We start from the raw sequence: 15,013 nt of genomic DNA on the forward strand, positions 1-15,013 counted from the left end.
TTTGTGCAAAAAACGAGTTTTACACTACTGAGGAAAACGAGGTCTGAGCATAAAGGAGGAGCACAGCCTTCATATCAAGGGTTGGGAAATGTTATCAAACTCAGTTTTACCACACTGGTTAAAATATAATTTATTATACAACTAAATTATGTGTAGCCTGATCAGTGTAAAACCATGTAAACCATTACAATGAAAGAACAGGAATGTTAGCAAATGAAAAACACCCCTCTCAATTGACTAAAGTCCAAAGTGACATCTTTCAACTGTTTCACAGGACCAACTGTTCAAAACCCAAATATATTTAGTGTACTATTGATAAACTTAAGAACTTCTTTCTTTCTTTTTTAAACTGGATTTGCTGAAGAGGCTCCACGCTCACCACAAATAAATGATTCACCCTTAATTTGCAATAAAATGTTAAGATTTATTAAAACAATGTAAATAAATATAAATATAAAAACATTTATAATCTATATCTCATTAACGTGATATAAAATATTTAAAAATATGAAAAATACAGACACACTGAGACAAAACACAACACAACACTTGATCTCGTACTCCGTGGCAGGTACTGGGTACAGTGCGCTGCCAGCGTCTGTCATGGCATCACAAGTTATACATTACAGTGTGAGCAGAGCTGCAGCTTTTGCATTAAAGCAATAGTTAATTATTAAGTTATAAATCATTTGTTTTTCTATTTCTTGCCTGGTCACCTCAGTGACCACAATACTTCTGGAAATAGACCAGGACATAACCCCCCATAAAACTTGTCATTTTTAGACTTTGGTTTTTGTACGGGTTAAACAAACGAGATATCATTTGTTAATAAGTGGTAGGAGAATTTAGCTAACTTTGGACAAAGCTAACTTTCTCCCCTATTTCCAGTGTTTAACCTTAACCAAGATAACCGGCTGCAGCTTCATATTTAGACATGTCTGAGAGGGGGATCGATCTTGTCATCTAACTCTCAGCAAGACACTATAACTTTAACAATGTTAATGCAACACAAAAAACACACTGCAAGCAGCTATGAAGACAAAGGTTCTACATCATGTAAACTTTATGCACTCTATTTAAAAAGGCACTATTCGGTAAGCTATCTGAAATTGTCAACTTGTTTTAAGCCCACCTCCCTACCTGCCCTTCACTTTGTCATTTTTGTTGGTAGAATGGACTGTCGAAGCCGCTGTCCTGCTGGCGTTGTCTCAACTCGGAGAACAGAGGCCTGGAACAAACTCCATGCTGTTGCTCACCCTCAGAGCCGGGCGTGGGCTCCCTGTGTGTGTTTATCTTTGCATGCTGATCGTTCAAGGTCTGGGTGTAAGGTGTCTTTCTGGTCATTTCATTATAGACAGTCAGGTCAGAAACATCTGGGGTGAGGCCGCCAAACTCTCCCAAGTGACTGGCTGATGCAGCGGAGACAGAAAAGGGCTTCACTGGCTCTACTTTCCTCCCTGAATAAGAGAGTGTGGAAACCTGGAAGCCTGTGTCCGAGTCACTACTGGTCCTCCTCTCCTCTCTGACAGGAGCCTCCTGGACGAGGAACAGTTTGCTCTGTCGCTCCGAGTCAAGACGGTTGTCTGCTTTGCTGGAGTCAACTCCCTGCAGGTACAGCTCCCTGCTTTTACTCCTCACAGACACATTCACAAAATCCACCTGGCATGTAGAAGCCATCTGATGTGAAGGTTTGTAAGAGCGGAGGTGTGTGTGAGCAGCAGTTTGGGGTTTCAGCCCTACATCTACCGAGGCCTCCTCCTTCCCAGTGGCAGAAAGGTCCTGGTGACTCAAAGGTTTAGTCCTCGCTGCAGCGGCTTGTCTGTGCTCTGAATCAGCACAAGTCTCTTCCCTATGGGATCTCTGCTCTGGCCTGATGTCAGGGAGCTCAGTTAGTGTCGACAAGTTCTTACTGAAACCTGCATTTCTACCTGTGGACACAGCCGTCGAACAACCCGTCAATACAAAACACAGATTCCCACCACACTGATATTTTGAAACAAAAATAAAGACATCTACAGTAAAGCAATTCTGCTCGACAGGACTCACTTTGTAAACTGTAGTTCTTTCCAGATTTACTTTTGATAGGAGTCTCCAGCACTTTAGCCATGGCTGCCAGCTTGCTTGCAGCATTCATTATTTTCTTTTCAGCCCTGCAGAAGACAGGAAGATCAATACAATTATCCTGAGGAGCCATGATGAAGCAAGCAAACAAGTTTAGGACAATTATGGCCTCTTGCCCTGTAGTCTTTCCTCCGTCCTCCAATAACTCCTGCAGACAGGTCAGATAATAGCGCCGCATCTTTCTGGCAGTGTCCTGTCTCTCCCTCTGCACCTCAATGCGGATCATCTCTGCTGCTCGCTCCCGACTCTCCTGGATGTAACGCAGCATGTCTCCTGCCATAAAAAACACAATTATGATATGCACATGTACATAAACATGCAAACCTGCATCAGATACACTAGTGAGGACATAACAAATACAGAGTATGGTATAGGACATCGTAGTGTCTAGTTTTACCTGCAGCGTCTCCTTCCTCAATCCCTCCAGGGGGCTGTGAAATGTAATGATGGTGTCCCCGAATACAGAACATTTTAAATCCACACATCCATTACTAACCTCTGATCTTTTCTACAGTAGTCACGTATTGCTGCTTCATCTCCTCGAGGCCTTGCTGAGCATTTTGTTGGGGATCAGAATTCCTGCAAGCAAGAACAATTCATGTGTTGCCATTATTTTATTGAAATTCATTATTCTTTAACTATTATTACCACCATGCTTATCTTGGAACTTAAAAGAAATAAGGAAATCCATATATGATTATGGATCATTAGCAGAAATGTATTATTATCTAAGTTTTTGTAGATGATAATAATGAAGATAATGTACAGTAAATCAGAGGACTGCGATCCCTCATGACCGTCAGTGCACACAGAACTTTGGTGTTTATTAAACCATTTAAAAATATGTTTCACCCAAAACAAAGACCGTGTGTAGACTAACGTGCTTCTCCCCAGCCATCGTTTCTCTTTTTATAAAAAGTCCAGAAATGAACCATATGAATATTTTGAATATTGAAGGGTCCTCAATTATTTACTCATTATAAGTCAAACTGTGTTGCAGTTAAGATTTGACACAAATACAACCTTATGGAGCCTTAAGACACAAAATATTTACATATTTAACAATTAGCATATGTTGTTCCGTCAAAACCATCAAAAGCTTTTTTTAGATTTGGTTTCTGAATGGATCATGATGTTGGGGCTGGATGTAATGTCTGGAAGGACTTGATCTGAATATTACTGAAAGTTAAAGGCCTGCTCGAGCTAGACATAATAGTGATAAAAGTATACCGGCTTTCATTTCATTTCATTGGACTTTGAACTAAAGATAAGAAATGATAAAAACAACACAAACCCTGAGGATTCTTTGGTCCTCTTCACCTCCTCAAGCTGCTGCAGATGTCCCTCCTTTGCCTTTTGTAAAATGCTTTCATGCTCATCTGCAAAACACAGATGGATTATATCTTGAGTGAATCCATTTAAATGACATCTAAAGAATCATTTTAAATGCATTAAATACCTTTCAGATGCTGCGTGCCAGTTTTGTGCTCTCGAGCGCTGTGCTGGAGTTGACGACAGGTTTTCTCTAAATGTCTCTGGAGCTCCTGGTTCTTCTTCTGCAGCTTACCTAAAGTCTCAGCGCACTCTTTCCTGCAGCGAGCCGGCTCCCTCCCCTGGGACAGAGAGCCTGGAAACAGTGCACAATATCGTCATGTAAACTACATGGGCACTAAACTACGGTCTGATTAAAATAATAAATACTGCACGTCATATGGTTTTAAGTAGTAAGTGTTTACAACGCCCTGCTTAGTGACGAGACGATAAGAACACATTACGTACTTTGCATTTTGTCGATTTCTTTCTCATGCTGCTCCTGTGTTTCTTTTAACACACGGCTCAGTCTCTGCTCACTCATCTGTGTGTGTGTGTGTGGGGGGGGGGGGGGGGACAAATCATAATTGAATGCATTTAGACAGGGGGCAGTGCTTTTTGTAAAAAAAGAAAAGAAAAAGGAGAGGCTGTTCTCACAATTACATTTCAAGCTCCCACGTTTTTATTAATACACGACCGACAACATTGCGAAACATTGCATTGATAAATACTTGGGAACTTGCAAACGTAAGTGTGCCTCTTCTTTTTATTTGTCCTCCAACTTCCCCCAACTGGGTTTTTTTTGGTTTGTTTTTTAAACAACATTAGTCTTCTGCAGAATCAGCAAATGAATCATTGAGCACAGCAAGTCCTCCCAACCTAAATCATTAACAGACATCTGCAGATTAAATAAATGATAACAGATAACTCACTTTCTTCCATTCCTTCTTGGCTTGAGATACTGCTCTGTTGACTAGGTCTTTGCAGGATGATTGGATGACGTGCGTTATTGTGCGCTCTGATGTGGCCCCGCTGCTCCTCCTGGTGTCTTCAGTGCGCTGCTGATCTGTTTTGGGATCCCTGAGAAGTTGTGCCTGGACATCTGCCAGCCCAGTCTGAAGCTCTGCTAGTAATTCATCGCTCAGCTGCTTTATCTGGGCCTGCTCCTTTTCTGCATACTGACTTCTCCACTCCTCCTCTCGGGCCCTCAGAGTCTGCTGTAGCTTGGCCTCCATCTGCTGGAGCAGCTCCTTTTTATGGAGCTCGTCGTCCTCTCTGGCTTGCTGCAAAGCCTGCTCTAGATGTTTGCGCTGCTCTTGAAGCATGCTTACTTGCTCACTGCGGACCTGGATGACAGAGATCTCCTGTTGTTTGTCTCGGTTCCAGGCTGCTCGAGCTGCGGACAGCTCAGCCTTCAGCAGGGCAGCTTGCTCTCTCCTCCCTTGCTCCAGCTGACACTGGAGAGCTTCCACCTCCTCTTGGAGCTCCTCCATCCTCGTCGTTCCTGAGCTCTGCTCCGCCAGCTGGTTCTTGTGCTTCTTGTTCCACTGCTGCTCTGCCTGGGCTACCTGATCCATTTCAATTGACAAACATACGTGATCAGAAAAGCCAGTTGACAGCAGTGACCCTTTTTAACTCAAAGATAAAACCCCGTCATACCCGTTGTCCTGTGCGTTGTTCTTGCAGTTCTTCCCATTTCTCCCTCTCTGTTTGGAGAGAGGCTCGGTATTCTGGTAATGAAGTCAAATCCTCAATCCAGCGATTGTAGGCCCTGGTTACTGCACCTTCCACCTGAAACACCACCACTAAATGTGTCAACCCCCAATGAAGGCAAGATAGCTATACATGTTTGGGGCATTGTATGTTGGAGATAAGTTATGTAAATTGTTCCCACTCATACAAATGTACACTTTGGCTAACTAGCATAAGTATTACTAAAAGAGAAAAGCACCGACCCGTTTGGCCATATCATCCAGATGTTTCTCATGTAGCTCTCTCTGGGCTTGTTTCCTGGCCTCCTCCACAGCTTTGTGTTTGACTTTGTCAGCCTCCAGTTGCAGCTGCTGTTTCTGGGCACTGAGCCTGGAGTCCAGCTCCTCACTCCTCACACTGCTGACCTCAATCTCATCTGCCTGACAGGTTGCCTCAACAGTCTCTTTGCGTTTCTCTCTCCTAGCCTCCTCCAGCTTCTGGACCCAGGTCTTCTCCATCTGCACAGTAGCAGTAAATACTTTCAGGTCTGATGTAAAATTGCATTTAGGGATTTAAGGAGAGTTATTACGGGAAACCTTACCTTTTGCAGTTCCTCCTTCCAAGCAGCCATGGCCAAGGCTTTGTGAGAGTCCACCTGCTGCTGGATCTCAGTCTCCTTCTCTTTGGACCAGAGAGCTTTGAGCTGGTTTATTGAGGCCTGATGTTGAGCCTCAAGCTCAGCCCTCAGCTTCTCCACAACTGTGCCACTCTCTTCTCTCATCTTTAGCTGGGAATGAGAACCAAATCTTAAATCTTTCTCAGTACACAGGTAATCTATGTTGGATAAATGCAACTTCTGCATATATAGTTGTTGCAATACAGTAAGCAAATTGTCAAATATGAATAGTAAATGCTTTGTGTCCCAGCTGACTCACCACGTACAAATGTAAATAGTAATTTACAAATATTGATCAACACAAAAAAAATCTAATTCATCAGTTAACTTACAAAAGTGTATTTATATATTATACACAAAATCTGTCCATTCCTCCCTTTCAATGGTTTGATGAGTGTAGGAACCATGTCCAACTGCTTCTGATAGACACATTCTAGGATCTTGCATACCTCAGTTTCTCTGATCAAAGCCTCCTCCCTTTCTAGCATGTCCTTCTCCTTGCAGACGGATATGTAACACTCTTGTACGGCCAACATCTTATCATTGGCCTCAGACAAAAGAGTCCTGTGAAGAAGAAATAAGGAATGTAAATAAGCTGCAAAGGTTTTCAGATAATGCCAATTTTCAGTGACGCAGAGGACTCACTGCAACTGTTGGACTTGCTGCTCGTGATGTGCAGTCAGCTGTTCAATCTGAGTGTCATGTTCCAGCATTAGCTCGGTTCTGACCCGGTCCACCACGTCGTCCCTATATTGCTGATGAATGCGCTCATCTCTCCAGGAAGGAACAGAAGAAAATGTTATAGATATAGATATAGATAGATAGATAGAGAGAGGCAAAAAAACATTAAATGTAATTGTATTTCCCTCCTCTGTGCATTACCTTTCAGCAGCCTCTTGCTTCTCTTGGTCCAGTTCCTTGATCATCTCTCTCATCTTGGTGCAAAGCTCCAGGTTGGCAGACCTCACCTTCTCCTCACTCTGTTTCAGCTCCTTATACTTATTTTCTAACACCTAGAGTTTGGATAGAGCACCGCCAGTCTTTCATGATATAGTCTAAAAACGAAATTAAAAATTAATTTGATGAAAAATCTACAACCAACCTCAACTTGTTCCTGCAAGTGTCGTTTGTCTTCCCGTAGGGTTTCAAACTCTTTCTGAGACTCTCCAGTTATGTCCGGATGTTTCATCTGACTCGTCTCTCTGACCTGTGAACACAGATGCAGTTGTTTTAGAAATCAATGTTTGCATTAGAGCCATTTAATCTCTTACCTTCCATGCCTGCATTGTCTAATTGCTGTACTATACCATTGTATTGGTTTATTTTTATGCCAACATAACTGGATAGTTTTGGTAAAAAACTTCATAAATGTAATATTTTAATCCTTTCATGTCTATATTAGGGGTTGGAGGAAGAATCGATAGAGCATAGTATTGCAAACTTTTTCATTGCAATACTGTATTGATACACGGACGTCAAGTATCGCACTTTTAATAAATTAATATTGCAAATACAAATTTAACTTTTTGGTAACAATTGCTTTTCAGTTCACTAAATTGAGTCAATGAGGTCAGCAGGATTGGAAGAGAGTTGCTCAAAACAAAGATGGAGACATCGGAGAACGATCAGAAATGCGCCGGAAAACTTTATCTTATTAGATTCAACAGATGTTGACAAACTGCATAATTTGCATTTGAAAAAAGTAATAAATCTCAATATGTTATTGCAATACTCAGCATTTTGCAAAAATGTTTGAACTCCCTATAATATCGTATAGTGACTTAAGTATCATGATAATATTGCATCGTTGGCCCAGTGGTGATTCCCAGCTCTAATTCATACTTTTAATAGTTTTGTCATCAAGTAATGTTTTTCCTTTTTCTGATATCAGCAAGAAATTAAATTGGCCATTACCTAAATCTGAATAATAGCTATCAGAACGTGTATACCATACAGTGCAGTTTTATGCCTCAGCAATGCAACATTAAAGCTTGTGTCCGGTCATGTAGAGAGCAGTCTTCCTCACCAAAGAGCAGAGGTTGGCTTCATCTAACTGGGTCTGCAGCTCGTTCACTTGACCCTGGCAGAGCGTGAGCTCCTCCTGCAGCTGACTGATCTTCTGCCGCTTCCCCTTCAGACTCCCCAGGCAGCGCTGCATCTCTGTTCGCAGCATCCGCAAAGCTTCATCTTTGGGCAGCTTTGAGTCTGACAGGTGAGCCAGGGCAGTACTGGCCAAACAATAGGGAAAGCTTTTGATTGATGGAAGATGTCAAACTTTCACAGTATACACTAGCACAGAAAGAGAGACTCAGAGTCATCGTACGTATGAAAATGATTCTGCTCTATAATCATGGTGTACCTGTGAAGCAAGCCATTTTTTCTGTTTGTTTTCTTTAATCCTAAATCCACACAGGAGTCAGACAGCTGGTTCTCCCAGTCACTGCTCAGTTCTAATGCGATAACACCGTGTTTCACAGCAGATTCATAGAGCGTGATCTGCTCCTTCAACTCAGCCAGATCCTCCTTTAGGATAAAAAATAAAAAGATGAAAAGTTCATTCAACCAAGTTTAAGCACATCTTTATTTGAGTAAGAATGATTCTGGGGCAGAAGAGTCTGAGAGCAAACCTGTAAGACTGTGTTCATGTTTTCACTTAGTGCCCTGGCTGATTGAGCTTGTTGCAGTTTGATTTGTATCTGACTCATTTCCTGCACTGAACCTGAAGAAAACAGAAACAGCAACAAAAGAGGAAACGATGATTGGCAATGAGCAAATTAAAAATTAAAAACACACATGCATAGAGTGTTTAGCAAGTACATAAGATACAACAAAGTGGTTGCAGTTCACATTCACTCACTTGTCTGGAGCAGTTTGGCACATTGTTGCTGACTCTCCTCCAGACGCTGAGTGAGGGCATTGACAACCCTCGCTCTCTCCAGTTGCTCTTCTTCTCTCTGGCGCTCCAACTGCGTCACATGCTCCCGTAACCTCTGATCAACATCAATCTGGAATCAACAAAACAGGAGTTCACTATGTCAGCGGGTGACTTAGACGATATGTCCTGTGACAGTAACACTACAGACCTGTTCATTCAGAGCCTGAGCGTTAGAGTCTAGCTTCTGCTGTAGTGTCAACAGTGCAGTCTCATGCTGCTCCTTTATCACGGCAAGGTCTCGGTCATGCTGCTGCCGCGTTTTGGACAAAGTGTCAGAGCGACAAAGCTCCAACATCTGCTGCTTCATGCTGTCCACTGCAGCCTCTGCTACTCTCTGCTTCCTCGTGTTCTGCAAACAAAATAAAACTACTGTATTCACTGAAACAAGATGCATCTCACGTCTAAGGTTTAAATGAAGATATTCATGCTATCTGAGCAGAAATCTGTAAACAATCGCTTTATTCCTTAATAACGGATAATCAGATGTATTGCAGACTGTCTTGTATTTGGCTTTAAAGCATTAAGAAGATGAATAGGGGGAAAACAGTGATGCCCAGAACTTACCTCCTGATCTCTCTCAGTAAGGACCTTTACTTGCTGCTCCATTGCCCTCACTTTATCTTGCATTTGAGCCTCTCTCCCCTTGGCCTCTTCAACCAGTTGACCCGATTCCTTCAGGCTTACGACTAGGCCATCCCTTTCATCTAGTGATGATAAAAGAAAAATGACATCAATGTTCCCAGGACCCACTGTGTCTGTGGATAGTGCAAGCCCTCTTAACAGCCACATGGGGGCATATATACAAGTATGTGAGAGCACAGCCTCTTTTATTTACCTTTACCTTATTGATCTCAATCAATGCTATAGATTGATAGATAACTAGTCATCTGACTTTTAATGGTGCACTTGCAAAAACAAAACATTTGGAAAGTTTAAGAGTCAAACACACAATGGCCAGACACAGAGGAAACTTCTTTTTTTATATGAAAGGTAGTCATAACTCTTCAGGGGGCCTAGAGTGAGTCATTTATTCATTACAAGTTCAAGTGATTTGTTAAATTTCCACAACAGTTTACATTTTAGCTTTTAAATTCATGTAAGAAAAGGGAACACTAAATAATAATATGCAACATTAGATTTCAATCCTTAAAAGTATAAATAAAATCACATTACTTTAAATGGTCAATGTACTGCAGTAAAGTGAACAGCACCCCCCATTGTGTGACACATACCTTTGGCAATTGCAAACTGATGCTCGATATATCTCATATTACGTCTTGAATCCTCCAGTTTTCGCTCCAAATCTTCAATTTGCCTCTGCTGAGCCTTGTTTAAAATCTGCACCTGGGCAAGCTGCTCCCTATCAGCAGTTTCTGAAATACAGCACAACATTTATATTCAGCAATGTAATACGAGAGGGTTTATGTTGTACAATAACACTTTGGGCTTTTAGTTTCATAGTGTTAAACAGCCGCAACAAAGGGCTCCCGGTCTTTACATCTTGATGGGTAATAAAATCCAAAAAAAGATGAGTATTAAGGCCATTAAAGTTACTTACCAAAAGCAATTCAAATTACACTTTTCATGCTGCTTGACATAATTTTGTACAGCTAGTTCAGAAATACCTGTAATTGACATGTATGGTAATGACACCAATTTTCAACTTTTACTATGATTTACATGTCGCTGTACTCCTGTGCTATTAATCCAGCAACTAAATCAAGACTGTAAGACTCACGCTGTGCCGAGTCGAGGAATTCTCTTTGCAGATGGTCAAATTGACCTTCTTGGTGGACGGCCTGTGAGTTAAACATCTTTGGCAGATGGGCAGGATGGTGAGGGTTGTAGCTGGCCTTGTGCTGATCCACTCTGTCCAATGCTCCGGATTTTAAATTCTGATTATCAAACACAAGAAACAAATAATAAATATTAATGTGTTCAATAACTCAAAAATAAACCAAGTCAAAGTTATACACATAAACTACTCTCTTTTTCAAACGCACAATAAAATTGTACAACAAACTGACAACTGGTGGCCTTCTGTATATGAAGAGGTTACATTTAAATAAAAATAAAAAAGGAACATTTAAGGCAAATGTATGTTTATTTCATACACAATGAAATACATTTTAAATCACATGTATGATCAAATATAAAAACATCTGCAATGACAAGATAGACCAAACATACTCTACTCACGTGAAAATGTTTTCTGCCGTTGATTTGATCTCCGTAGTTTTGGTCGTCTCTGCGTCCTCCTTCTCCATTATACACTACAGCGTTATTAGTGTCTTGAGGATATGGTTTGGACTCCTGCTCGTCTGTGGAGAAATCATTGGTCTCTGTAGATTTTTCTGTGCCTATGCTGGTGTATGAATAATCTCCCCGGGTGAACTGATGATCCTGGTTCCAGGTGTGAGGCAGAGGTTGACTTTGAGGGTAATGTCCATTGATCTGAACAGCTTCATCCTCATAAGCGTACTCGTCATGGGAGCGTTGATCATTGTCAACTTCACAGTTCTTCAGAGAGACAATGACAGTAAGACGGATGTTTTTGTCTTTAGAAAATAAAAACATATCAGTGGGAGAAAAAACAACAACCTACCTGTTCATGAGAAGCTGGCCTTGGGTGATCTGACCATTGCTGAGTCCACGTGGACTGTGGGCTGAGTGAAGAGAGCAAAAGAAAAAGCATAATTATAATCACAACACACTCTGGTGCATCTGATTGTTTTGAACCACACCAACAGTAGGGCTACAATTATTTATTATTTCCATTAGCGATTAATGTGCCAATTTCTTTCTCGATTAAAAAATGGCCCCAGTTTTCTCAAAGTCTAAAGTGATGTTTTTAAATGTCTTGTTTTGTCAGTCCAAATTCCAAAGATATTAGTCGACTAATCGTTGCAGCTCTAAAACAGATTTCTACAAATCTGAGCTTACTTGTGTCAACAGCACCGTGTGTGTTACCTGTTGCCAGTGTTTTTATTGCTGCAGGCAGAGTGCTCCAGCTCAGGGGAGGAGTCTCTGCTGTCCTCCAGCATGTCATCGGGCAGGTCGGTGAGCAATTTGTGCAGCTGCAGAAAAATAGCACATGTAAATGAGTCACCAACGTTGCCCCGCAACAGAATCATAAAGTAATGCAAATAGAAGAAAAAAACAGCTCAGAGAAGCAATCACTGACAGCCTGAGAGACAGAATGTGTCAGGGGGGTACATTGGTAGAGTTTTGCTCTACAAATTGATTTGAAAATAAGTTAAACCAAAATGATATTGTCTTGAGAGGAATAACGCTCAATGTAGCTGATAAAACCATTATATGTAGGTTTTAGTGTTCACAATCGTTCTTTTCTTGTATGTCTTGTTTTTAAGCATGTATAGATGAATCATTGATTAATCATTTATCAAGTAACATTTTCAAAGATAATCTGGTTTAAATGTGAGGTTTTTAGGTTTTTAGATGAAGGTAATCATTAGTTTCAGCCGTAATAGTTCTACGGTTCGTATAAAAATGTTTTGGTCCTTACTATCAAACTGAGAAACAAAACATTGACAATCAACAATGTATTTTTCAAAACATCTTAGCTCTTAATGATACAAAAACAACAAGTTAATTGCTGCGTCAGTAACAAACTGACCAGGCTTGCTTTACAAACCAGCCATGTGTGATGGAACAAGCAGAGCCAGCTGGACTTACTTTCCACAAGGACCGTTGAAAATCCCTTAAATCCTCCACTGTGTCCATAACCAAAGGACCCATATTACCAACTCCGTTTCCAAATTTAACAAAAATTGAAGAGGCACTTCTGCTTCAGCTGTGAAGCCAGATGATAACCTCCTATCTTAATCGTTCTGAAGAGAAGACGTTCTGTGTGAAACATCCAAAACGTGCCTGGCATGTTGTTCAGCTCCCTGCGGTATTGCTGTGTTTTGCTTCCAAAGAACTCCATTGTTTAGACAAAACATATAGCAAGGTTAACTGGAGCATGAAACATTCCAATTACTGGTGGAAAACACTTTCCACTTGACCAACTTGTGTATACAAACTAGGCTATACCAAAGAAATAAAATCCATTTGAGAATTAATATTCAAAGTCCCATTCTTCTGCAGAGTACTGAAGCTGACTGGTAAGACATTCAGTTAAAGTTTTGACATGCTTTCTTAAGTTACTCAAGTACAAGTGGGGCCATGAACAGAAACAAGTTAACCTAATAGAGAGAAAGTAGGGAAACCATAGGGCAGAGCTAGTTTCTGTATGACACACCTGGAAGGAGGCCTTTCCTTGAGCCAATAATAGCTCAGTTTATGGTGCAGCAGATTGTAGGCGTGAGTAGTAACACAACATGCCTGTCTAGCTGTGAAGCTGGCTGTGCTTAAAAAATTCAAACAATGCACACCTCAAAGGCTTCAGAAGAAAAAACATAAACAACATTAACAAATACAGACTTGACAAATGTAATGATCAAAACGGAGCATAAATATAACACTCTGCATAATCAGTAAGCAAAAGGTGATTAACAATATTAATTGCGTTATAGTTGTATGAAGTCTGAGGTTACAGCACTGCACATACCAGCTGTTATTATTTAATAATACAAGCATGCCCTTGATATCTCCTGCTGTCTGATATGTTGGATAACTGATGTTTGAAAATATGTACAATCAACAACTAAACACCAACGAAACTGTAACACAAACATTATCCCCAACAACTTAAAGAATGTAGCTATACATCATACCTCTTGCTCTCTTGCATAGTCCTCCTGGTCATATTCTTCTTCATCATCATGCTGGGTTTGCAGAGCAGCACTGTCAAAATCAATAGACATGATGCAGCGCCTGGTGATGAAGAGGTACATAAACAAACTAAAAGAGCGAAATCACAAAGAACCAGGGAAAGTATGTGTTGCGTTTGATGATGGCGTTGGCGATAACGGTCAACGTTAAATTGGTTATGATTACAAGTTATGTTCGCTAAAAGTTAAAAGTACTGACATGAACAAGTCAAAACAGACAAGTAGTGTAAGCTTACCTGTTGGCATGAATGGGACAGCCGTCTCTTTTGGTGAGTTGTTTGACGTTATTCCTTTATTTAAGTGACGTTATTAGCGAACTGCTAGCCACATTACTGTTTACGTTACAAAGCAACGCTAACGTTGGCTAACTAACGTTCATACTAGCTTGCATTAGCAACAACGAGCCCGACAAAAACTTAAAACAGACCTGCACATGCCTTGAAAACATACGCTAAATATATTTGATCACATGTGTGGATTCGTAAACCGATAAGAAAGTGTAGCACGAGTTTGTGTGTAATCTGGCAGAGCGGTACCTTTGTGAGGTAACTTTACAAAGCTAGCTGTTGGCTAACTCCGGCAAGCTGGTCGGACATCCTCTTTAAGAGACTCGCCCACTTTGAAAACTCGCGCGCATTAGCAGCGCCAAACCACTGGGTCCTATTGGCAGAACACGCAGCCTATACATATAGTCACTTTATACATTAATTCACTAACAGCCGCATATACTAATTTAATATCCATTTATGTTGACAATACATGCATGGTAGAAGTTATTCCATATTCATTATTCATTATTGTTGTTGCTGCTGCTGCCAACCCCGGAATTGAGACGCTATCCACGCCTCCATGGCAACAGCGCGTCTAGAATTATGGGAAGTGTAGTCGCCTTGATCCTTTGAAACCAAACCAGTTAATCTAAAACATATAATGTTTACATTTTACTATGTTATATTCTTCATTTTATATTCTTTATTTTAACATATTTATTCACAACAGCAGTCATACAAAGATAGGATACATCGGTAAACTCTATGCAAGCCAGTTCATATAAAATCCCCTGTGAGATCCATTTAGCTGTTTGAATTCAGATTAAACCAAATTTATATTAAATATAGAAAATCTTTTTTTTTCTTTAAACCTTTATTGATGGTACAAATCTTCAGGAATAAATTGATCAAATCAGGTTGTTGCGTTGCGTCACCGTCCTGCTGGACCACGCTTTATGTGAGTTTAAAGAATATATTAAGACGTGATAAAACTGTCATTAAATATTGAAATCTTTAAAAAATAAAGTATAATGTATACCTTTTTCTTATAATTTGTTATAGTTTGTTTATCCCTATTTTATTATTTTTTAAACTACAATTTTTGTTTCTAGTTTCTAGTTAGTCTATGTTGAGTTGTGGCTATGTCTGAATTGTTTGTGCATTTGAAAAAAAAATCAATAAAGATTTTTAAAAAAACGCCTCTCGTCTACAG

General features: G+C 40.4%; 1 protein-coding gene across 3 annotated transcripts; it reads right to left on the bottom strand.

Annotated features, from left to right (window-relative positions):
• Nucleotides 1-72: 72 nt before the first annotated feature.
• cep152 (centrosomal protein 152) lies at nt 73-14,169 on the bottom strand. 3 transcript variants are annotated; one of them, XM_029434741.1, is made up of 28 exons: nt 13,768-14,169; nt 13,475-13,544; nt 11,706-11,812; nt 11,341-11,401; nt 10,926-11,255; nt 10,474-10,630; nt 9,968-10,108; nt 9,300-9,439; nt 8,884-9,084; nt 8,658-8,805; nt 8,428-8,519; nt 8,160-8,323; nt 7,827-8,028; nt 6,903-7,007; nt 6,683-6,813; nt 6,446-6,574; nt 6,250-6,364; nt 5,726-5,911; nt 5,388-5,642; nt 5,092-5,223; nt 4,365-5,000; nt 3,901-3,976; nt 3,581-3,748; nt 3,416-3,500; nt 2,618-2,700; nt 2,238-2,394; nt 2,047-2,150; nt 73-1,928 (listed from the first exon to the last, which is right to left on the bottom strand). In XM_029434741.1, the coding sequence occupies exons 3-28, from the start codon at nt 11,777-11,779 to the stop codon at nt 1,156-1,158; spliced, it is 4,845 nt and encodes a 1,614-aa protein (XP_029290601.1). In that variant the 5' UTR covers nt 11,780-11,812; nt 13,475-13,544; nt 13,768-14,169; the 3' UTR covers nt 73-1,155. The 3 variants fall into 3 exon arrangements, with proteins under 3 accessions (XP_029290601.1, XP_029290600.1, XP_029290599.1); XM_029434740.1 differs by having other exon boundaries at nt 10,935-11,255; nt 13,475-13,574; XM_029434739.1 differs by having other exon boundaries at nt 13,475-13,574.
• Nucleotides 14,170-15,013: the final 844 nt, after the last annotated feature.

This window comes from Cottoperca gobio, chromosome 6, assembly GCF_900634415.1.
Source record: "Cottoperca gobio chromosome 6, fCotGob3.1, whole genome shotgun sequence".
NCBI lineage: Eukaryota > Metazoa > Chordata > Actinopteri > Perciformes > Bovichtidae > Cottoperca > Cottoperca gobio.